The sequence below is a fragment of the Pantherophis guttatus genome, chromosome 4 (genome assembly GCF_059756535.1).
Source record: "Pantherophis guttatus breed Tessera chromosome 4, ASM5975653v1, whole genome shotgun sequence".
Lineage (NCBI taxonomy): Eukaryota > Metazoa > Chordata > Lepidosauria > Squamata > Colubridae > Pantherophis > Pantherophis guttatus.
Window position 1 is genome coordinate 107,745,867 of NC_142066.1, and position 26,317 is coordinate 107,772,183.

Consider the following 26,317-nt stretch of genomic DNA (forward strand, 5'->3'; position numbering starts at 1 on the left):
TATTATGTGGCATCATATAGGAATTGGACTATAAAAAGTATTACAGTAATCTAATCTAATTGAGGCCCAGAGAGCTTTTCCATGAATCATAGATGATAACATAAGTCAATGAAGTTTGACTAAAGTGGAACAATGTAGGGTTACTTTTTGTGTTTTGCATTTGGTTGATGCCTTTATTTGCCTTTTTCGCAGTAACATCCAATTTCCAGTTCATATTCACTTTTCAATTAGCAAATATTCCAAAATATCCAAAATAGTTATCCCACCCAATATTGTATGTCAGCAAATATGAAAAACATTGCTTCCATATCTTAATTCAGTTCATTAATGAAAATATTTAAAAATTCATATTAAAAATATGATTTTCAATTATTTATCATTTCTTAAATAGCTTGCTAATTGGTATGTCATAAAATATAATGGTGTGATATATTTATTTAGCTCTTTCAGGCGGACCAATTCAGGAGGAAAAAAACACTTGCATTTTGAGAAATACCTGTATTTTTAGCAAGTTCACCTTGTGGCAAACTAGGTAGCAAACCAATGGAATGAATGAATGAATGAATGAATGAATGAATGAATGAATGAATGAATCAGAAGCATTTGCCCACAACCTCAACAGCACCACTGCGCTACACTCTCCCTCCCACCTCCAGTCATTGCCTGGGATTCCTACCTCTTCCCACTTAACATCCTTCATCGTCCTGGGCTTATATGGCAACCAGGATCGGCTGGATTGCTGCTGATAAACAGTGCAGTCAGATGATGTCATATTCTGCACAGAAATCCCAATCACTGTCATAGCCCAAAATCTAACTGTAGTTTCATTAGTTACTTTTGCTGTCCTTCCTTCCTTCCTTCCTTCCTTCCTTCCTTCCTTCCTTCCTTCCTTCCTTCCATTTTTGAACTACCTATCTCCTCCACTTCTCTTCCTTGAAATTGTTTAGAATTGTGTTCTTAGTTTCTTCCACATTAGTAACTTCTATCCATTTTGAGCTCCTTTTCTGATTAGTTTTATTGCCATAATAAGTATTATTGTTTTGAATTGATTGAGTATTTTAAAGTCCAAGTGCAACTTGAATGTTTTATTTTTTCTTAAAATGAAAACACCAGAGTGGTTTCCCTCGTGTTTCTGCTACTTCCACTTACTCAACTATCAGTTATAAGTAATACTAGTACTAGTACTACCTTGCCTTTTAAAATATATATTTAGTTAGTGTTATATTTATTAGTGTATGACAATCAGTTTGATGTAGTGGTGAAGGCATCATGCTAGAAACCAGGAGACTGTAAGTTTTAGTCCCACTCTAGGCACAAAGCCAACTGATTTATCTTGGGCATGCCACTCTCTTTCAGTGTTAGGAAGGAAGCAATGGCAACACTTAGGGAAAAACTTGCCAAAAAGTATGCAGGGCCTTGAAGGAGCAAGCTCTGAGAATCAGATACAACTGAAAACAATAATAAAAAAGATTAGAATATCTTATTGTCTTGTACTTTTCTATATCTTCTGAAGAAGAAAGTTGGCAACAAGACCAGTAAGGAATTTCTTGGAAAGACTATGTTTGCAGGTCAGGATAATTTTATACTATTTCAAAATATTTTCATTTTGTTTTTGAAACAAACAAAAACACCTCTTTGCAGGCTAAGCACCAGTAAACAACAGTATTATTTCTTCACATACCATGGTGATTGTGACATTTTTTTTCTTACTCTGGACAAATATGGCAATAATTTGTTGTTCTACTTATTTCAGCTCAAAAGCTGCCACGATCATTTGCATTTGGGGCAAACTACTATTTTAAAGAAATAATAGAATTCATTTCTCTTTTCATCACAACTGAACTTCTGGAACAAAATATATTTTTAAATTTATCCATTCTAGTCATAGGAGTTGTTTCACCAGGTCCCCATTATACCCATTAAACAGTATTTGCTTTTCTTTAATATAAATTCAAGCATATATGTTTATTTCCTCCATTCTAAGCATTAGTGTAAGAACAGTGTAGACCAAAGTTCTTTCTTATTTTTCTGTGAGATTTTTAAAAAGCACCTTTTCCACAACACTTCATTCCTGCTATTTAAAATGATCCTATCAATCAGGAGGTTTTTAAAAATCTTTTAAGTTTTCTAAAGAAAAAAAATAATACAGAGAAGTTAAATATCAAACAGGTATGTTAACCTTAATATACCTATTTGGTAGTTCAAATTATCTCATATACTATCTCCCAGAGTACCCATCATCTGGACTGGGAAAGCTAAAGACAGTAAATAGACAGGAATAAGACCATTGTGTTTACAAAATACTTCTTAAGTGATTAATCAGAATATTATATATGATTCATAAAACACAAGAGAGAGAGGAAGGGAGAAGGAGAGAGAAGACAATTTTCTTAACCTAAAACTTCCATGTACTTCAGCTCAAATCTCTTTAAGGGCATTTTTTCAAATCCAAAAGTATACCACAAAAATCAGACACATTTTTGTTATTTAATAGGTGACCACTGAACACTTACTTGTTTTCTTATAATTTTATTCATTCCATGTGACAAATTACTTGACAAGATTACTTTAAGTTTATAAAAAGTTTGATGGTGTCGATCCATTTGTCAAAAATGTCTGGCACTGTGTGTAATGGACTTGGCAGTGTCACTAATATTACAGCTGACTATTTTCTATTCCAAATGCAGCAAAATCAAAATCAAATAAATAAATAAATAAAAATAAATGAGAAGTAAAAGTATTAAAAGTATTAGATAATCAGGGCATTTATTGTGTTAGATTGGTCTAACTTGGCATAAACGAGGCGAGAGAAGTAATTTCAGAGTAACTATTTATTAATATTGTAAACAATCAAACTAAGAACTGAAACGTCAGGAGCTGACAGCTCTTTTATACCCCCGAGCTGTCAGTCGAACTACCAATCAGAAGACGCAGAAACTCCCCCGTCTTACGGCCACACCTCCTGACCAATCCCCAGACAGCGTCCCTGTTGCCGGGTCGCCGCCGAACACAAAACTCCTTCACCCCCGGATGGAACACACGTAGTCTTTAAGATATTCCAGGTGCCTGCACACTCGAGAAGAATGCCTGAGCGCAGGAGCAGCTTCCGTAAACAATGACTCAGGCTCAGGAGGTGGCACTGACGGCACTTCGTCCCGGTCAACGGTGAGAGTGGCTATAGCAGGTAAGTTCCGTAATGGTGGTTGGTTGGGTGGGGTAGATGACTGTGCATTGCTAAATGGAATTGGTCTGGGGGTGGGTACATCTTGTGGAGCCATCCACGGGTCCCTCTCGTCCGATACCCACGGTTGGGTCTCATGTCGTCTTCTCAGTTGGTCCACGTGTTGGCGCCACGAGCGACCATCAGTCAGTAGAATCCTGTAAGAACAGGGCCGGTTATTTCAGTCACTCGTCCTGGCAGCCATCGTGGGTCGCCCCCAAAGTTCTTTGCGAATACTAGGTCTCCCTCCTTAAACACCCTGAGCCCTGAGCTGGTACCCCGATACCCTTCAGGAGTGTAGGATGGATGTAAATGATCTAATACAGTTCTCAGACGCTGCCCCATTAATACTTCCACGGGGCTTCTGTGGGTAAGAGGGCACGGTGTCGTATGTTGGGTGGATAAATAGATGGCAATTCTCTCGTTCCAGTCGCTGGGAGTTAAACGGGCCAAGGCGTCTTTAGCGGATCGTACGGCCCTTTCAGCCAATCCATTTCCAGCCGGGTGGTAAAGGGCAACTGGTGTGTGGCGGATTCCCAAACTCGCAAGAAAGGACTGGAATGTGGCGGATGTGAACTGTGGACCATTGTCGGACACTATCACATCCGGAATGCCATGGGTGGCAAAAAGACGTCGTAAAACCCGGACCATGGCCTCAGAGGTAGTGGAAGGCATTAGGTCCAATTCCACCCATTTAGACAGGGCATCAACGACAATCAAGAAGGTCCGGCCCATGTAGGGACTGGCAAAATTGAGATGCAGTCTACACCAGGGCCCTCTGGGTGTTTCCCACTCCTGGGGAGGGGCAGACGATGCTGCCGGCCTAGACAGCTGACAACTGCGGCACCCAGCGACCCACTCATTGATCTTTCAGTCAAGTGAGGGCCACCACACATAACTCCGCCCAATTCTTTCATGCGCACCACGCTGGGATGACCTGCATGCAAACACGCCAGAACTTCAGGCCGGAGGGAGGGAGGGACAACCATTCTATTTCCCCATAATAAACAGCCCAGGTGAATGGACAGCTCGTGTCGCCGGGCTCGGTATGGGGCGAAAAGACTAGGTACCTGCCCTAATGGCCAACCCTTACTAACCCAGTGGAGGACTTGGGACAGGACCTGGTCATGGAGGGAGTGAGCTGCTATATCAGTAGCGGTCACTGGTAGAGACAACTCATGTACGAGAAGGACTGGCAGGGCCGGTGCGGGATCAACCACCGGCGATGGTAACAGGCAACGGCTCAGGGCATCTGCATGGGGAATTAGTTTACCTGGGCGGTGAACTAAAGTGTAGTTATAGGCGGCCAGGAAAACAGCCCACCAAGACATGCGAGGAGATAGAATTAGTGGTGTTTGACGGTGACCATCCAAAAGACCCAAAAAGGGTTTATGGTCCGTTATTAATTCAAACGCCCTGCCGTACAAATACTCATGAAAACGCTTGATGGAGGCTATGGCCGCTAGAGCCTCCCGGTCAAGCTGACAGTAGTTTCGTTCTGCGGAGGACAAAGTCCTCGAGTAACCCATTGGGAAACCGGTGGCTCAAAACAGCCCCTATTCCGTACGGGGAAGCATCCGCAGTCAGGACAAGTGGCAAGTCTGAGCTATACTGAACTAACACAGCTGAAGACGAAAGCAGATTCTTGATGCGATCGTGCACCTTTATCCAACCCCAGGGAGCATCTTTTGACAATAGCCGATGGAGGGGTTCAGCTACTGTGGTCTTGTGGGGCAAAAATACGTTATAGAAATTCAACAACCCCAAAAAGGATTGCAGCTCAGCACGACAGGTGGGCACAGGTGCCTGCTTAATAGCAGCGACCTTGGCGGGGCGGATTCCCTAAGCATCGACTAAGTAACCCAGGAATTCAATTTGTGGGACACCAATTTTGCATTTCTTCCTGTTTAATTTGAGGCCAGATTTACGGAAATGGAGGAGGACAGCTCTTACTCGCTTGATGAGCTCGCTCCAACAAGAGGCGGAAACGAGCACATTGTCAAAGTAAGGCACCACTCCAGGCAACCCATGAAGCAAACACTCCATCAAGTTTTGAAACAGGCCTGGGGCTATGCTCACCCAGAACTGCAGGCGCCGGCACTTAAAAGCTCCCCGGTGGGTCACGATGGTTTGAGCCTCTGCTGAGGCATTATCCACCAGGAGCTGCTGGTATGCCTGGGCCAAATCCAATTTGGCAAATATGGGACCCGGACCCAGGGAATGGAGTAGGTGTTGGACTACAGGGACAGGGTAGGGATTGGCCTGCAACGCCTTAGTCAGCGTACATTTAAAATCCCCACAAATATGGACAGATCCATCGGGTTTTATGGGAACTACAATGGGGGTCTCCCACCTGGAGTGATCAGTAGGTTCTAAAATCCCTTGGGAGATAAGTTTATCTAACTCTGTGTCCATCTTCGGTCTAAGGGCGAATGGGACCTTGCTTGGTTTGATCCTAACTGGGACAACCAGGGGGTCCAAGTTGAGTGAAATGGGGGACCCCACATATTGGCCCAGGGCACCATCGAAAATGTCGGAAAACTCATTGAAAAGGCCATCAGCACTGCTCACACACGTGGAGTGAATCCCAGATATTCCCAACCCCAGGGACCGGAACCAATCCATTCCCAGCAGGCTGGGAAGGAACCCCTTGACAACAATTAAGGGAAGACGCCCCACAAACTCTTCCGTTTCGATTAAGAATTGACGCTGTCCCAATATTGGGATGAAATTTCCCTGGTAGTCCCTCAGTTTGACTGGGCACGGTTGCAACTGTCCCTTTTGAAATGTCGGTAATAGTCTTTTTAACACCCCCCAAGACAAGATGGACTTTGCAGATCCCATGTCCACCTCCATCGGACAGGAGGCACCTTCAATTTTTACAGTCATGGATAATTTAGCGCTCCTGGATGGTACGGAATGGGCAGTCACCTCAGTGATGCGGCGATCGCGTGAGACAGAGAAACAATCCTCCTTCGCGACGCGGCGTGGCTTTGGCAATGCAGAGAGTTTCAGTGCTGACCAGCAGGCTCTAACAATGTGTTCCAATTTCCCTCAACGTCGGCAATTTGCTGATCTAAACCGACAGGTTGCCCTCGGGTGCTCCTCACCACAACTGAGGCAAATGGTTGGAGGCTTTTTAAGCGATCACTGCCTTCTGTTCCTGGCCTTTGATGCCTGTAACCGGCTGATCTCTGCCTCTTCATCCATTGTGTCATCAGAGGCAATGTCTTGCGAGTTCACTGTTGTGGCTGCCATACCGGAAGGGGGGTAGAACTTCTTAATATCCGCGGTAGACTTCTCAGACATCTCCACTGCCTGGGCCTCTTCGAGGGCGGTCTGTAAGTCTAGGTTCTTTTTCGCTAGCAGTTGCCGCTGCAATCTGATGTCTTTGACCCCACATACCAGCTGTTCTACTAACGCGTCATCAAGATCCCTATACTCGCAATCGAGGGCAGCCGTTCTCAAACGAGCCATATAACGATTAATCGACTCCCCCTCTTCCTGTATAACTTGTCGAAGCTTAAAACGACGGGCAATTCGGGACGGGGCAGGGGAGTAATGCTCCTTTAATCTTTGCCGCAGACTGTCCCAGGAAACTGTGTGAACTGGGTCGGGGGCGAATAACACCCGAGCGGTTGCAAAAACCTCGGGGCCACAGGAATTTAAAAAATGCTCCCTCTTCCTACCGCTGGAAAGGTCTGTGAACTCATTCGCCTTCAAAAAGCATTCAAACCTTTCCATATATGCTTCCCACACCTACGTGGTCGCATCAAAAGGGGCAAACGTCAGCAGCGCCATTTCTTCCTCTTTCTCTCCCTCAGCCAATTAACTGTCTTTAGCAGCGGGTGGATCCAATCCCATCCTCATCACCAGTGTTAGATTGGTCTAATTTGGCATCAACGAGGCTAGAGAAGTAACTTCACAGTAACTATTTATTAACATCGTAAACAATCAAACTAAGAACTGAAACGTCAGGAGCTGACAGCTCTTTTATACCCCCGAGCTGTCAGTCAAACTACCAATCAGAAGACGTGGAAACTCCCACGTCTTACGGCTATGCCTCCTGACCAATCCCCAGACAGTGTCCCCGTTGCCGGGTCGCCGCCAAACACAACGTATTGAACATGAAGCTGGCATTTCTTCTATTGTCTAGACCAGTGATGGCTAACCTTTTTGCCATTGCGTGCCAAGAGAGGGGGGCGGGGGGGTCGTGCATGCACATGCCCATGCGCATGCGTGCGCAATCCCCTTCCCCATCCCCCCCGCTCCTGGCACATGATGGCCTGGTAAGCCCGTTTTTCTTTCTTACCTGGTTCCAGATCCTCTCTGTGTATCTGGGAACGGCAAAAACAGCCTTTCCCACTACCTTGGAGGCCCTACAGAGGCTGAAAAGGCCCATTTCCCAATTCCCGGTGGGACAGGAAGTGACATTTTTTGCTGTCCCCAGCCTCCAGAACCTCTCTAGGAGTCTCTAGGAGCCTCTCTAGGAGTCTGTAGGAGCCTCTCTAGGAGTCTCTGGAGGCTGGGGACAGGAAAAAATGTCACTTCCTGTCCCACCGGGAGTGGGGAAATGGACCCTTTGAGCCTCCGTAGGGCCTCCAAGGGAGTGGGAAAGGCTGTTTTCGCCGTTCCCAGATACACAGAGAGGATCTGGGGCCAGGTAAGAAAGAAAAACGGGCCTTCCCCACCCCCACCCCCGGCCCTCCAGAGGCAGGAAACAGCCTGTTTCCCTACTTCTGGTGGGCCCAGAAGGCCCGAAAATCAGCTGGCTGACACGCGCATGCGCCCCAGAGCTGAGCTGGCATGCCCACTAATATGGCTCCGCCTGCCACCTGTGGCACGCGTGCCATAGGTTCGCCATCACGGGTCTAGACTCACAGATCAATGAAAACCAATTAAAATTCTATTATTGTTGCTTCCAGTTCATGGCCTATATAACAGAAAAGGATTGGAAGCAGAAATATTGTCTACTATATCTTTTTAAAAATTTATCATCCTCTCCATCACCACTCACCAGGTTCTATGGTCATTTTCAGATGATTCATATAACAGTATTTCTTTATATTTATTAAATTTAAAATAAGTAGTAATTCTTCCCATAAACAAGTTGTAAACAATTCTAAGAAGCTTTCAAAACTCAATGTCAAGAATGTAGCCATATCATCAAAAAGAGGTTTCATATTAACATATATTTCACTTTCTTTCTCCCTTTTTCAAGCTACATTTTCAAAAATGGTTGATTATTATGTTTATTATTTTCACCAAGGGCCATCTCAGGAATTATCAACAAGTAGCATTGATGGCAGGGTTGTAGGAAAAGGCATCCATAAGAACCCACATCTTGAGTATTGTGTCCTTTCAGATATTACACTTTGAGAGGATTTCAAAGAACACGTTTAGAGAAGTTCAACAAGGTTGATTAGAGTACTTGTGAAGAGAGATTGAAAAAGTTGGACATATTTTGGAAGAGAACACTGAGAGAAGATATGACAGCATTCTTTAGATACAGTACAAGAAAAAGTATCACAAGGAAAAAAATCATGACTTTTCCCCATCATTTCCAAAAACAGGGTGTAGAATGATAGATTTAAATTACCACAAGACAGATTTCAATTAAATATTAGAATTTTCTACCCAGATGTATGGTAGGCTTCACTTCATTACATCTGTTCAAGAAGAGGCTAGACATCCATCAGTCAGGGATGCCTTAATTTGATTCCAACATTGAGCAGGAATTGAATTGATGACCTGAGTGGTATTTCCATCTCTGTGATTTTAAATGGGTGTTTCACTCATTTGTTTTCTTTTTGACATCCTTCTCTTGCCCAAATAGCAGGCTTCAGGGAAGGAAAGAGATAGTTCAAATTGGCTCTTGAATTCAGAGAGGTTCTGAAATGAAGCTGAGGAGCCATGAAATTAGATTGAAAGCCGTAGGCTGCCAACCCTATTCTAGATCTATATCACATTGGGGAGACAAGAATGAGTGGATACAAGGAAGCCACTTTGGTTGGAAGAAATGGAAAAACTATAAGAAATGTTTTGCTTTCACAGATTATTTTAAGGATACTGCTTTAATAACATCTGGCAATTCTTTTTAGAAATGTTTTTGAATAGTTACTTAGTGATTTACAGAGAACTTAAATAAGATGCTAAGGAAACTTAACACTGTTAATAGAAATCAGGCATTTTAGAGTTCAACAAGAAATCACTAATGACCATGAAGTTCATTGACAATCATGTGCATTTCATAAGCAACATGTTACTCAACAAAAACCTATATAGAAATCATATCTTGCTTTATACTAATGTTCTTCTCAGGAGTAAATTAATCTTAGGCTTGCAAACCTAAATGTTTCTGTTAGTATAAGTAACTGCATTTTTAAACTTGTTGCACATTTGGCCACACAGTCTCCAAATCTCTGATTGTCACAAGTGAAAAGCATCTTTTTGAGTTGTATCATAAATCTTCAAGGTTAAGCTAAACAACATCAAGTTCACATTCATACCAAAAACCCACCTAAATCAGTGTTTTCTTGGAGTTATGCTCCCAACATACGGGACACATGGGTTCGGGGAAGAAGGGAGGCAAACCTACAACATATACGTCCATAGGTTTCTTATAATTACTTCCAAAAGGAAACATATAATTACTTCTTCACACAATGCATTTTTACCAACAATTTCTTGTCTATTTTTGGTTATAGGATTATTCTAAATGCAGATGACAAAGCAAGACTATGGCTTAGAAACTTAAGGAGATCTTGCTGAGGAATCTGGTTGATCCAGATGATAACCAAAGAATCATTTCCCAGTGAACAAGCATTCATCAATCTTCTTGCAGCCAGATTGCCTCTATATGAGAATATGGCCCACTATTATCTGAAGGCTAAAGGCAATAAATCTCACAGATTCTGTGCTCTCGCACTGGTATCAACATTGATTCCAAGAAAGAGCTCAAAATATTAATTAATTAACAAATTTCCCAAGTATCTGTATTAATACAAATATATATATTGCAAACATGGCTATTGGCATGCTTAAAACGTAAATGAAGTTTTTTTCTGACCCTATGTATGATGAAATATAGGTTTTTAAATACATCAATATTTCTCATATGGATAGTCCTTGACTTATCACCAGACCCTTCAGATTTACCCCAATTTAGTTATTACTGTTTTTGAAGTTACATACCTCCCCCACAGTCACATGATCATATTTTGGGCAATTTGCATCTGGCTTACCATTAGGGCCATCATGCAGTCACATGGGTGCAATTTGCAATGTTTTTGTTGGTGTTTATTTTCAGTTTCCAGCCAAAAAACCCATCCATCACGGGAAATGGATTTGCTTAACAATAATGGCCTTCATTTTACAACTGCCTTACAAAATGTTGAAAAATCAAGTATAGTAACATGATGCCTCGACTTATAACTGCAATGACTTACAATCATAATTCTGGCTGAATTATGGTTGTATATTGAAGACTACCTGTATTCAATGCACAACTGTTAAAATGGATTAAAATCACAGAAGAAAAATATACAAGCTTTTAAATAGGACTGGGATGGGTCTTCTCATCTTCTACATCCCATCTTGCCACTTAAGCCTGTAACTTTCTGGGCAAGAAGTCTACAACAAGAAGACATGTACTGCAAAATCCCCTTCAGACCACCCTGCTCCAATATGGGAAAAGTTAGGGAATGCAAAGGAAAGAGCAGGACTACTGGCCATGCTTCCCTAAAAAATGACGATTGCAATTAAGTGACAGCATTAAAAAAGGAATAGAAAACAGAATAAAACAACTATCCCATCTTTCTTCCTAACACAGAGTAATGTACTCTGATAACATACAATTATGCATATTCTTTGTGAGCTTGAACTGAAAGTTAAGGAAACCTAAAGGGGCAAAATAAACATTAGATTTTAAAACCAAGAATTCAGGGAAGAGATCCTTGGCAACAGAAGAACTGTATAAGGTTAGTGCTAATCAAAAGAGAAATATGGAAACATATCACAAAGCCTAAGGCAAAAAAGAACTACAGAAGGATGTAACGAGCCAAAAAATGCTGGGCTATAACTGTAATTGGTGACAGTGGTCTTCCACAGAATTGGTAGTATTTTTTTAAATTATAAACAGTTAAAACAAAATAATAGAAGAGTTTGTGAAGTACATGCCTTCTTATTGTAGCAATTACTTATAGATACTATATATAATTTACCTATCTGAGAGGCTTTTTAATAACAATCCGGCAAATACAGCCAGAAAGAGAAAGTTCCAAAATCCAAGGACCCACTGTAATGATAGGGATCTAAATATGTGATATATGTCCAGTGCATGTTTAGTGTATATGCTAGTGTATATGTTCTCCTTTTGTGTTACAGATTTCCCAAGGCAAAACTATTTCCCCAGCATCAGATAAAGTGAGATTTAACACTTAAGACCATCCTTGTCCGGAAAATTCTGAAGTGGCTGAGAAGAAAGAGTGGGAGAGAAATGCCAAACCCAAATGAACCCATCAGTCCTAAGCAGTTGAATTGAAACTAAACATTACGAACTCGTGATGACAGGAATACTGTTAATAGAACATGGAAGCCGAGAGACATGTAGAAATAAAAGAATAATATATTTAACTTCTTTAATTTTACTCCAACAAGAAGATTCAAAGCAACATTTATCCAGATATTTGATTTTGATACTGTTTGCTAATTTGGAAGGGTTAAGATTTTCAAGGGACAAGGGCATTAGATCTCACCCAAAAAGATCCTCCTGTAATAGCTATGTTGGGATACATGTCTGTTGTCTTTCTATATCTGTTCTCTTTTCCACTACAGAAAATTTCCCCAGCAACCACTAGTACATACTTTATCCAGCATCAAGTGAACATTTTAACATTTTCCCAAAGAGTCTGCATATCTATTATGTTTTTTGTCCAGCAGAGGTTATCAGGAAGTTTCTATCACCCTCAAGATCAAGATGCAAGTTTTTATCAGATGTTATCCAAAGGCAAGCCACACACTTAATTACTTCATCTGCAGATAAATAAAACTTCCTGTTCAAGGTCCAAAGTTGTTGGGGACCATCTGTCCTTGCACATGTGATTCCCAGTGGGAAGACAGAACAAGTAATTTTACTTACGGCTGGCACAGTTTGATTAGGTCCTGATCAGTGGTGCCGGGAGGAAGGCCTCGGATGTACAGGTTGGTTTTACTCAACTGTTCACCACTGCTGTTGTTGCTATTGTTGTTGCTACTGTTAGTGCTGGGGCTGAGAGGAGCCATGGGATGGGGAGCTGGTGCATAGGAATGCTGAAAACAAGAGAGGAATATTGGAAAAAAGATACAATCAGTTTCTCTATAGTAACCCTGGACTGTACGTAAGCCAGGGATACATATTTTTTTTCAGATTTGTTTGGCATGCAGATATTCTCCTTAAAATCTGGCATGCAAATATAGCAATTAAATTGGATGCAATTTAAAAGTAATAAAATTTACATTGGATTAAACACAATTAATAAATATGCTGCTTATTAATCTATCCTTTCCACAGACACATACAACAAAATGATGATTTGTTGGTAATTATGGCGGGTTTTTTGAGTTTATATCCAAGTCTTTCAAATGGCACATAAAGTGCAGAGCCCCCAGATAGTGTACAATCTATCATAAGTAATGAAATGACTTCATCCCACAACTTAGCCCAACATTTTTGTTCCTAAGCAAGATAGTTGTTAAGTGAATTTTGTCCATTTTATGAACTTTCGTACCACACTTGGTAAATAAACCACTGCAGGTGTTAAGTTAGTAATACAGTGTTAAGAAAATTTGGCCTCCCCGTTGACTTTGCTTGTCAGAAGGTAGCAAAAAATGATCATATGATCCTGGAACACTGCAACCATCATAAATACATTGTCAACTGTATGAATTTTGACATGTGATGGGGATACTGCAACAATCATAGGTCTGAAAAATGGTCATAAGTAATTTTTTTCAATGGCGTTGTACCCAAATGAATTGTTGTAAATCAAGGACTACCTATATATTACATTTTCATCAGACTACAAAATAATATGTTGACATGACCTTGATTGTAACTTAAATGGCTGCATGCATATTTGTATTTGGTTAAAAAAAGACTCAAGTTATATTTTAGTCCCAGTTCATGTTTTGGTATTAATCTATAAAGTCTTTCAAGGTGTAGAAGCACAATTTCTGAAGAAGGGTAAAGGGAATGGCCTTAAAGAATAGGAAGAAAAAGCAACAATCAGACAAGCAGAGTTCTTAAATCCAAAGAATCTAATTTGATAGAAACATTTCAGAGAAGTTCCTCCATAGCTCACAGGAAGATAAAATAAGTAAGAGAACAGCACATTCAAACTTGCAAGATACTGTTACCATAAATGTTCCAATAAAAGTGGCTTTCAGTCTATATGACATTAGTTTCTTGGTCTGGTTTTTTTTACAATGTTGACAGAAAGACCTCTTCTTGCATGTTTCCATACCATATAGTTTTTAGGTAGCCTGCTTCCATCCTTAAGTACAATGGGAAAATTCCAAGTGTTAGTCTTTTTAGTAATAGCCCCTTGATTTTAGAATGACCATCCCAGAGAAAAAAGTCTGATTTTTCCATAGTACTTTTTTTTTTTTTTACTCCAGGCTTTTACATTTTTTTAGGCTTTTAAAGAATAGGTAAATTTACAATATGAAATTCCTTTCTGCTAATTTTATTTTATTTTATTGTTAATCATGTTATTTATGTTATCTTGCAGAAAGAAAGAAGAAAAGAAAGGACAAAGCCAGAATGCAGGAAAAAAGAAAGGAAATATAAAGAAATAGCTTCTGATTTTCTTTATAGGAATTGTAAATATAGATGTAAATTAATCTCTTCTTCTGGGTTACATCAAGAGATATCTACAAAAAATTGGTGGAAGTAGGCATCATTGTTTCTGTAACCAAATGATTCTTTTTCCTTGTGGTCATTGCAGCAGCACAGAATTTTGCCATTGCATGCATGGTAGCCAGGTTTGAGTCCCAGAGGAGATAGCCTACATGTGCTGACCTTGGCTTATACATATTCCATATCCTCAATATGATAGATCTAATAAAATGATTTTTAAAATCTATATTAATTTCAGTGTTGTCATATCATAAATATCATGCAACCAAAATTTCAAATCATGGCTTCTATCTGCAAAAATCTTCTATTTCTCAAAAACATCAGTCTTTCACCCAAATTAAATACAAGTTTAAAAATATAATTTCAAATCAAGTAAACATAATCCTCTTTCTTTTGCATCTTGTAACACCTTACATTTAACTAATGCACACAAACTTAGATATATCTTTTTGCCATTGTTTAATTGGCATATTAGCTGTCAAAACTGATAGTCTCTTAAACAAAAATAGCATCTTGGGTTAAGTATTCATCTTAATCACAAAAATTCAGCCCAAAAATAACAATAGTAATTTTTCCTGTCTTCACATATCCTTTTTAACTTTATTCTGTATCTTCACATAATTACTTTGAAACAAGATAAAATCCCTGTTTGTCATTCTAATACCTACTTGTCAATCTTAAAATTTCTTTTATTCACCAATTCTGTTTAATCTTGTACTTTCATATTTTTTGTGTTAACATCATTGATTAAACTTGAAACCTGCAAGTGCACCAATTTTTTTTTAGTTTCCCCATTAATAGTTCACTTCCCTCGAATGGGTCTTCCAAAAGCAGCACCAAATCATCTACAAAAATTCTTAACTTGTCTCTTTTTAAGTGTTTATTCTCAAATAATTTCATCCTGTTTTACGTCTCTATTCAAAATTTCCAAAACTAAAATAAACAGAAGAGGAGACACAGGGCAGCCCTGTATTGATCTTTTTTATCACATGGTTTAGTTGTATCTCTATTAACAGTAAGATTTCTAGTAACAATAAGATTTCAACTAATACGTCAATAGATGTTATCATTCAATTTCTTTTAACCCTCTGTAGAGTACTTTGAATTCTATTAATGCATGGAAATTATAATATATATTCTATAAAGCAATCAGGTTGTGGAAAATTGTTCCCCCTTAACCGAAAAATAAAGAAGGACACATATTAATTATAAATTTATAAAAGGCTCCTGCTTCTGTCTGATGTTCTCAAGCCATTTTAAACAAGCAATAAAAGTAAGAATTGACACTGCATGATCCATATTATTCTAGAAGCAACTCCTGCCACCACACTTAAAAGACTCAAAAATAATGCATTCAATTTGTTAGTTTTCTATTTTTACAAACCATAGAAATCTTTTTTAAACTAATTTCTTCTACTATAATATATCTTGCATTTAAGAAATGTGTGATTTAACATATTTCTTCTCAAGGCAGTATAGAAGATCTGATATCATTACCATATATTCCAAAAGAACTAGTATTTTTGCTGTTCTAGGCATCTGATCCACTTAGCTGTAGGGTCCATTCATTTTGTATTATCTCAATGCATCAGACAGACAGATAGACAGACAGACAGACAGACAGACAGACAGACAGACAGACAGACGCACACTTATTGTCAAGCCTGATGCTGATTAAGGCTAAGAGAAATGATTGGCCCAAGGTCATTCAGATAGCTGTTATAACTAAGGAAGTATTAAAACTGGAGTCTCCCTACTCTTAATTCAGCACCTAAACCACTATATCACATTGGCTCTTAACTTTTTTTCCAGAAAATCAAAACAAATTATATGTTCAACTCTTAGCCCTCACTATTAAGAAAAAACACATAAAATGAAATGTTTATCAAATTATTCTGAGTGATTCTTTAATTCGGTTCATTTAATGAATAATAGTTGGTTTCATCTTTGAGTAAAATATAAATGCACACTCAAAACCCTAGATCCGTGATGGCGAACTTATGGCACGGGTGCCACAGGTGGCACATGGAGCCATATTGGTGGGCACGCGAGTGTTGCCCTAGGTCAGCTCCAGCGCGCATGCATGCACCGGCCAACTGATTTTCAGGCCTTCCGGTGCCACCAGAAGTCAGGAAACTGGCTGTTTCCGGCCTCCGAGAGGCCTCCGGGGGGATGAGGAAGGCTGTTTTTGCTCTCCCTAGGCTCCTAGAAAGCCTCTGGAGCCTGGGGAGTGGGAAAAACTGGCCTACCGGGCCCACCGTACCATCACGTGCCAAAAGCAGGGGGAAGTGTGTGTGTGTGGGGGTCACATGCACATGCGCGGGAGGACGGGGCGCATTGAATTATGGATATGGGCACACGCACCTGCGACCCCCCCCCCCAGGCTCTCCCTGCTTTTGGCACGCGACGGCAAAAAGGTTAGCCATCACTGCCCTAGATGCTTAAAGATAAGGAAAATAAAGTGATAGATTTTTATCTGGCTACAGATGATATACTTTTTCATTACTATTTATAAAATAAAACAGCAAATAATTAGAAATAATGATACATTTTTATTTTTCTTATATAATATGAATGTTTTATCAATGCCGAAAAATGTCAGCTCTGATGCAAAAATAATATAGTGTGCTGCAATTGCAAGCAAAAGCTGCCCTGTTTCCCCTCCATATTTCATTACAGTTGTTATGTAACACTCTGATTTAAAACATTTATCTTTTTGGCATATTACACTTTTTCCAATCACATTCATCCCTGAATGACAATCATGGTTCCAACATATGAAAATGTATTGTAAATATATTCTAAACAATGCTAAAGTGGCTTTGAGTACTAAGAATCAGTGTCCATACATTAGAACTTTTACATTTACTCATATTCATAAATATTTATGTCCACACAATCTTAATACATGTTGATTCTTACATAAAACTGTATGTATAACACTGAGCAAGGAAAGCAGGATCTGTTCAGTTTACATCCAGAGAACCACAAAATTACAAAATATTATTTGGCCTGAAACCCATTGCCAAACTCTGAGATTTTGAAATGTTGATCTCTTCCAAAAATACATTTGTAATGTGGGCATTTTGTTTTCATTTTTAGATTTGGGATGGTTTTTTTAAATTACATTTTGAAATCCATACCATTGTTCAAGAAAACAAAATGGTATCCAGCACTTGAAAATATTCTATATAAGTTTTTAAATGCAATATTTACTAGCGCTCTAACTTCAGCCAAAAATTGTTAGAAAGTAAATATTTCAGTAAAAATAAGAATGAATAATCCTTGTACACAAAGCACTATTCATTTCTGGAAAATACAGTTTTGAAAAAATGTCCTTTGCCTTCAATTGGATACATTCCAAATACCAGCCATTTAGTTTTCTATCTTTCAATAAAAGAGTAAGATAAGATTTTATAATGCATGGGGAGGTGTCCTTACGGCCAGAAACGCTGAAATTTGCCCAGTGACCTATACACTGATAAGAACTACTCATTCCTGATATTGAGAAACAGACACTGATGAAATGAGTAACTGCAAGTAAAAACTTTTTTTACTTGGCATTGAATTGGAGAAGGAGCAAGTAAAGGATACTATGATAGCCTGGGCAAAGAATTTTAGATTTTCAGTTGATTTAGATGAATGGCAACAGTTATGAGAAAGAAATTATAAACTAACAATGTCCACTGCATACAAGGAAAATCAATATAAAATATTTTACAGCTGGCATATGCCCCCTGAGAAACTGGCAAAAATGTTTAAAGATAAATCAGCTAAATGTTGGAAATGTCACCAGTTAACAGATTCATATTATATCGGTGGACATGCTCAGAAGCTAAAAATTATTGAAACAAAATTAAGATATGGTTGGAAGAAATGATACAACAACATATTGATTTAAAACCAGAGCTGTTCCTACTGGGCATCCTCCCAGAGAAAATTAGTAAAGAAAATATTTATTTGATTATACATGTAATAACAGCTACAAGGATTGTTTATGCACAAAATCGGAAAGCAGAGAAAATACCTTTGAAAGGAGAAGTAATGAAAAAATTTTTAGACTGTGCAGAAATGAATAGATTAACTTTGATGATTAAAGAAAGAGAGGATTCAAAATACTTTAAGATATGGAACCAATTTTACCATTAGTTAGAAAAGAGTTACAAATAAGTAAATTAATAGCTATATATGAAAATGCTATAATTAGAATAGTGTGTTAATGATGAATTGTTATAATGGACTTGGCGAGAATGAAGATAGAAGAAGTAACAAAATGAAACATTTTTGGAGACAATACCGAGATGTCACATGGAAGGAATGACTGATTTATTAAATGTTTGTTTGTCTAAAAACAAAATAAATAAATAAATGAGTAACTGCAGAGTTTATTTGCTAGGATTTTTTGGCCTTGACTGTTAAGCAGCAGAACTATATGATCCAGCTGGATACTGACTAATTACCTACATAATATAAATAATAGTTTTAGTGAACTTCTCTAAAAATAGAGGAAATTATATTGTAAAAGCTGGCATTAAAAGAGATTATTTACTTGAGGATAAACAATCCTCCATTTTCTGATATACATAGAAGAGTTCGGTGACCACCAAAGTTAACAAGATGTTGAACCTTGAACTTCTGCTATGCCTTGAATTATAAAATGAATTCAAATGAAGTCTGTCTGTCTGTCTGTCTGTCTGTCTCTCTCTCTCTCTGTGTGTGTGTGTGTAAGAAAATTCTCCAATTGAATACCTAACAGGAATTGTATTGGTTATATTGATTAGTATCTGAAGGGAAACAGATTATGGTTATTGGTGTCCTCCCAATGTTTCCATAGAAGTTTTCCTTTCTTAAGGAGAAAAATTATTTGAACTTTGTCAACATAGCTGTCTCATTTTTCATCGTATCTTCTCAAGCCATCACATAATCAGATTGTAATTTTAAAAAAATGATTTATGTAATTTTGGTATCCTTTTTCCTAATACATACAATGTTATATTTGTGGAAGAATGAAACAGGATTCAAAGAAGAATCCACCAGGAAATTCCAAGTTGGAGGAGAGGAGAGGAGGGGAGGGGAGGGGAGGGGAGGGGAGGGGAGGGGAGAGGAGAGGAGAGGAGAGGAGAGGAGAGGAGAGGAGAGGAGAGAAGAGAAGAGAAGAGAAGAGAAGAGAAGAGAAGAGAAGAGCTCAGAGTAAATCAATGGCAAAACCATTTCATACCCAGCCCAAGAAAATGATAGTGCTGTGTCCATGTGTCCATAAATTTCAATGAAATGGGGCGTTGGTCCTACCTGAGACGCTCCTTCTCGTTGTGTGGAGACAGCAGCCAGTGTGGGTAGTTCGCCCAATCAGCTGAAGGACTGAGTCAGCCAATAACATTAAAGCCCACCCTTGTTGCTGGGCAGGTCCAGCTTTTGGCGAAGGACTATAAGGCCGACTCGGCGTGTGGGTAGGCAGGAAAGAAGAAACCCAAGAAATAACACAACAAAGGACCAGACCGACAAGGGAGGATCTGGCTGCTGTCTCCACACAACGAGAAGGAGCGTCTCAGGTAGGACCAACGCCCCTTCTCCATTGTTGGTGGAGACAGAAGCCAGTGTGGGACATACCCCAGTTCACTGTCCCAAAGTCTGGGAGGGGCCAGGCTGGTCCGAACCAACATCACTGGCGACAACCTGTTGTAACACCGGACGACCAAACGCGGCTTCAGCCGAGGCAAACGTGTCCAGTTTATAGTGCTGAATGAACGGTGCAGGCGAGGTCCAGGTAGCTGCTCTGCAAATCTCCAACAACGGAGCTTGAGTAGCCCAGGCCGCCGATGTGGCCGCACTGCGTGTGGAATGAGCCGTCACTTGGGAAGGTCGCAGCAGAGAACGGAAGTCATAAGCTGAGGCGATGGTCTGTTGAATCCAGCGGCCAATGGTAGAAGACGACACCTTGAGGCCCAAAGAGACGGGAAGGAAGGAGACAAATAACTCTTCCGACCGACGGATATCCGCAGTCTGCTTGATGTAAATCCGTAACGCCCGTCTGACGTCCAGGGTGTGCCAACGGCGCTCACGGGGATGAGATGGATGAGGGCAGAAATTTGGTAGAATAAGTTCCTGTGAGCGATGGAAGACAGAGTTGACCTTCAGGACGAAGGTAGGATCCAAGCGGAGGACAACCCGGTCTGGGTGAAACACACAGAAATCGGTTCGGATGGACAAGGCCGCCACCTCCGAAATGCGGCGAGCCGAGGTCACAGCCACCAAAAAAAGCGACTTTACAAGACACCAACCGGAGAGAGGACGTCCTCAACAGTTCATACGGAGGACCCATGAAAGATTCGAGAACCAACGGAAGGTCCCAGGTAGGGTAACGATGCAGAACTGGGGGAGACACGTTCATGGCGCCCCGCAGAAATGGTCTAATCAGAGAATGTTGGGCCAACGATGACAGTGAACCGCAGGTAAGTACAGAAGAGATGGCGGCTACCTGGCGACGCAACGTGTTGGGTGCAAGGCCGTCGGAGAGACCTCACTGGAGAAAGACAAGAATGTCCACAATAGAAGGTTGGAAAACGTTCACCCCAGCCCGGTTACACCATGAGCAGAAAGACCGCCAAGTCGCAGAACAGATCCGGTCTGTGGAGAGACATCTTGACACCTGGATCATCTTAATCACATCCCCCGGAACATGAGCACTTGTTAGGGTGAGCCGCTCAACCTCCAGGCAGTCAGACTGAGCCAAGGAAGGTCCGGATGGCTCAACGCCCCTTGCATCAGCGCGTCCGCGTCAAGAGGGATGCGCCAGGAGGGAGCGACAGAGAGGGAGACCAAGTCCGCAAACCATGCTCTGCGTGGCCAATGAGGAGCCAAGAGAATCACCTCTGCCCGTTCGTCCAGAATCCGGCGGATGACCTTGGGCAGTAAGGAAGTCAGGGGAAAAGCGTACAACAGGCCGTCTGGCGATGGAGCCCGAAGTGCGTCGATGGCTTCCGCCTGAGGCTCCGGAAACCGGGCAAAGAAACGGGGCAGCTGAGCATTGGCTTGAGTTGCGAACAGGTCCACGACTGGAGCTCCGAACCGATGAACCAGGACCTGAAAAATCCTGGGATGAAGACGCTATTCTGCATTGTCCACTGCTTGACAGCTCAGCCAATCTGCTTGAGTATTGGCGACCCTGGATATGGGCTCCGTCCGGAGCGATTCGTGACAGCGTTCCGCCCAGAGACCCAGTTTCATGGTCAGAGACAAGAGGGACTTGGACCTGGTGCCCCCTAACTTGTTCAAATGTGCCTTGGCCATCACATTGTCTGTCAGCACAAGAACATGAGTCCCGGAGACTAGATGGCTCTGAGGGCCAGGAAGACAGCTTGCAACTCCAACCAGTTGATCGGACGACGAGCCTCCAAGTCGCTCCACGTTCCTTGGGCCAGTTGACCTTGGCAATGGGCACCCCATCCCCGGAGACTGGGGTCAGAGGTTACCACACCCATTGGGGTTCTAGAAAGAGACAGCCCGCCAATATTGCTGGGGACCGCCACCACCGGAGGGATCTGAGGACTGAGGAGGGAACAGGGACCAGTCTGGTTGAAGTCCCTCTGCCCGACTTCTGTAAAGATAAGAGAAACCATTGAAGCTCCCAGGCGTGGAGCTGAGCCCAGGGAACAATGGCAATGGCCGAAATCATCTTCCCCAAGAGCTGAGAAAGAACATAAGGAGAACTAGACCGACCTCCCTCAATCCGCGACACCAAGTGTCGCAGATTCTCCTGGCGATCAGGGGAGAGAAACACCCTACCCTGAACCGAATCAATAAGGGCCCCTAAATGAACTAGAGAGGTGGAGGGAGCAAGATTGCTCTTTTCCAGATTCACAGAAAACCCATAGGAGGCCAATGTCTCTAGAGTGAGTTTAACATCTTGTACAGCCTGGTGAGTGGAAGAGGACACCACCAGAATGTCGTCCAGGTAACAAAGGAGTCTAATGGACTGAACCCTGAGGGAAGCAGCCAAAGCTGCCAACAGTTTGGTAAATGTACAGGGGGCAGACGAAAGCCCAAAGGGCAAGGCCCTGTATTGATAGTGAACTCCCCTGTAACAAAATCTCAGGTACCTTCTATGGGAAGGGAGGATGGGGATATGCAAGTAAGCCTCAGTTAGGTCGATAGAAGAAAGGAGATCGCCCCTCCTAACACCGTCAAGGATAGATTTCAACGACTGCATCTTAAATTTACAGTATACGACATACCAATTTAACCGTTTTAGGTCCAGAATGGGTCTCCCCCCCCCAAGGACTTAGGGACTAGAAAAACCCGGGAATAGAAACCCGACCCGACTTGATTGGGAGGAACAGGTTGGATAGCCCTAATGGAAAGGAGATGCTGTACTGCAGCGTCCATACGCGCCCTCTTTTCGGGGTTACAAGAAAGCGGACAGCAAACAAAGGTGCTCGGGGGAGGGGAAAGAAATTCTATGGCCAACCCTGATCTTAAGGTAGCCAGGACCCACTTATTGGAAGTAGAATTCTCCCAAGCGGCAACAAAGATGGCTAATCTGCCACCATAAAGGGCTTTCCCCGGGAGGGCCTATCTTGAGATCCCCGCTGCCTGTTGAAACTACTATAAGGCCTAGGGGAAGAGAAGGGAGCCGATCCCAAACCATCAGCACCTCGGAAATTTGATCGAGGGGCATACGGGGCAAATCGGGAGTCTCCCCTTCGAAATACAGGTGCCAAAATCTTCTTCTTATCCCTGGTCTCCGTGAGGTAAGGTTCTAAGGCATCACCAAATAGGCAGGACCCCCCGAAAGGGACTGAGGCCAGACGCCACTTATGGCAGGCGTCGGCCTGCCAGTGGCGAAGCCAGACAAGGCATCGGGCAGAGACCGTGGAGGCCAACACTCTGGAAGCGAAGCGAGCAGCATTCAGTGTGGAGTCCGCCGAAAACTGTAAGGCTGCGACAATTTTATTCAAGTCCTGTCTGACCCATGTGTCCTCCGGAGGCAGCTTCTCCTGAAGTTGGTGCAGCCAAAGCAAGGTGGAACGGTTAAAAAACGATGCTGTAGTGGCCGCTCTGATAGCCCAGGCAGAATTCTGATGAGCCCGCTGGAGAACTAAATCCGAGCGACGTTCCTCCAGCCGAAGACTCTCATCAGGATCACCCGGAACGTTGGCGTTGGGCAATAGAGTGGCGTTAGGAGCATCAACCAACGGCACCTGAAGAAGAGAATCTAGTTCAGCAGAGATGTGAAAGTTCTTGCGATCATTTGACGAGGGTGAAGGAGCCGCACCTGGGGAAGACCACTGTCGCTTCACCACACCAACAAACAGAGGAGGAGTCGGGATAGAAGTAATAGGCCTAAGGAGGCTCTATGAACATGGGATCCAATGCCTCAGAAGGTGGAACTGGATCCACAGCCGGCGAGGACAAACGAGCAGTGTTGACAGCCTTAAATAGTAAGGACGTAAATAAAGACTGTGGAAATAGCTCTGTAAAGGCCGGTTGCTCTTGTGGTAAGTTCTCATTGTCAGACAGAGCCGAGTCACAATAGTCCACATCTGTCAAAACTGAAGGTTGACTCGAGTGAGAACAAGTAGGAGAATCAGGGGCCCGGGATTGAGAGTCCTCAGAGGCCCTTCGCTCAGGAGAAACAGAAGAAATTGACTGCACAGATTCAGGGCGGTTATGTGATTGCTCCCTCGCAGCTAAGGATTTCTGCACTGCGTTTTCGATAAGAAGTTGAAGTTGCTCAGGGAGCAATTGACAGGGAATCGCCGTTACAGGAGACGAGGTAGTAGGTACAGAGGCGGCCGGTTGTATAACTTCCGGAACAGACACAGGCTGAGGACTAGGATCAGGAGAACCCCACAAGGCAGAAGTTGAAATAGTCACTGGACAATCTCGTAGGGACAAGTGATCAGGCGTATTGGGCCTAGGAACAGCCTCAGGAGAAGGTTGTTAGGCACAGAAGTGGACACAGCACCTTTTGCCACAATATCAGTGCTCACCTTTTCGCAGAGCTTTGTTAAGACCTTGTCCCTTCGCCTCTCAGATTTCGAAGGTACTCCATGTTTATGGCCCTCCTGGCGAGACCGCGCAGGGTCAGACGATGGTAACAATTTCTTTGATGCCACTGTTTCCTGCGGTCTGTGAGAGGCAGAATCTTACTGGACAAAGGCAACAGTACTGGCCAAACGGCCATGTTTAGATTTTGCCAGGGCTTTAGGCATAACTGCAAGTCAAGGTCTTGAACAGGCACAATAGAGCTCCACCAGGTAAACTGATGGTGTAGCAAGTGCAGCAACTGGAGCGTAGAAACACACAATACAGCGCTGGAGTAGAGGAGGGAGCGTAAGAACTCCACTAACCCGTAATTAAGAAATTCCCGGGGAGTGTGTGAGAAAACTCCGCCAGAGCTCTGCTAATTAGCAATGGGGGGCGTAAAAGCTCCACAACCAGAATTGTAAGTCAATCGAGAGAGGGAGAAATACTACAATTGAGCCCTTGATATTTTAGAGGGAGCACAGACACTCCACAATCCCAATGGAGAGACAAAACTTCTTGGAGTCTCAAAATGGCCACCGCAATAACAATCCAGTAACAAAATGGCAGACGGCCAAAATCCCAGCGAGGACTGTCCAACGTGAACTAGCGGGAAATGAAGGAGCCGGCTAGGAGAGGCAGGCAAGCGAATCGAGTCCTAGTTGACCAATTAATCCCAGCTGACAGGAGGGAGAGCGCAAAGCTTCGCGCCGGCTAACAGGGCTGGCAAGCATCAGGGAGGCGGCAGATGAAGCAGGCCGTTGTCCGGAGCTCACAAGGTTAAGCAGCAGCAAATTGAATAACTCCTGACCGCAGAAGACCTCCCAGATAAGCAAACAGACAAAGGCTAGCTCCAGTCACAGCCGAAGCAAAGGATCAAAGTCAGGGGCGGCTCGAAGCCAAAGCAAAATGGCCGCCGCAAGTGCTGAGGGAAAATTTCTTGCCGTTTAAAACCAAAGGCGACAGAAACAGCAGAGAGGGAAGCGGCTCCAATTAGCCTCCCCACAGCCCGACAAAGAACCCCTTCCCCAGGGGGGAGGAAGCTGAACCAGCAAAGATGGCCAACAATCACCAAAGTCAGTAAAAGGGGCAGAGATCACTCACAATGTCGAAGAAAACCAGTCCAAAGTCAGCCAAGTTACGGGGAAGACAGAAAAGCCATAGTCGAGCAATCCAACGTCCAAATAGCCAGCACACCAAACACAATCGAAGTCAAGCAATCCGAAGTCAAAAACCAGCAAAAAACACTATTTTTAGCAATAAGAAAAAGGGAGTAGAAGACAGAGCCAGAAACCCACACGCCCATTCAACTGAAGGGACTGAGTCAAAAGCTGGACCTGCCCAGCAACAAGGGCGGGCTTTAATGTTATTGGCTGACTCAGTCCTTCAGCTGATTGGGCGAACTACCCACACTGGCTGCTGTCTCCACCAACAATGGAGAATAGTGTTAACATTTGGTAATAGTACCTGCCAAAGAGAATCTAAAGCATTCTAATCCATCTGTTCTTTTATAGGATGCCTCAGAGAAACTCCAAAGAGAACTGACATATACTGAGTTCCAACCCTTTAACAATTTTGTTAAGCCTATCTGAATTAGAAATAAATCAAATGTCATTTCTAATTTGCATTGGTATCTCAATTTCAAAGATACTAAATATGAAACTGTAAAGCCAACACAATGAGTTTTAGCTGCTTGATAGTTTCATGTTTTTCAAAGAGGGCAATCCAAGGTCTGATTCTGATCTGAAAAACTTATTCATGAATTCTTGAGAAATAAGCATGCAGCAATTATAATAGGTGACCCAGGAAATAATTATTATTGTCAGAAGTAGATTCCATCACTACATCCTGGAAAACATTTTTTGAAACCATGAGATTTGTTGCAGCCAGTGTTCATAAACTTTGATTCACTCTCACATAATCATAAATTCAGTGGTGACCATTATGACTTTGCAAGAAATAGGAACATCTGAGGCAGCTCTAATGCCCCATGAAATTAAACTCATTTTATCTTCTTTGATAAGAACTTTTGTATTGATACTAAAAATACAAAATAGATGCAATATTCCTAATGGATTATTAAATGTACAATGATATTTTCTTTTGAAAGCAGGCATCACAATTTCATTTTTTAATGTGTGCCAGTGTGTTCACAGAAAAAAATGACAATAAAGGTT

General features: G+C 42.1%; 1 protein-coding gene across 3 annotated transcripts in view; it reads right to left on the reverse strand.

Moving 5' to 3' along the window:
• The window catches only part of RBMS3 (RNA binding motif single stranded interacting protein 3), a 937,042-nt gene that overhangs the window by 697,998 nt on the left and 212,727 nt on the right, over positions 1-26,317 (reverse strand). For all 3 annotated transcript variants that reach the window (XR_004588862.3, XM_060685802.2, XM_034404015.2), the window contains exon 2: positions 12,360-12,529. Coding sequence is in view for 2 of the 3 variants with exons in the window: in XM_060685802.2 (XP_060541785.1) it covers positions 12,360-12,529 (170 nt within the window). In the remaining variant the exon portion in view is untranslated. The remainder of the gene's footprint in view (positions 1-12,359; positions 12,530-26,317) is intronic.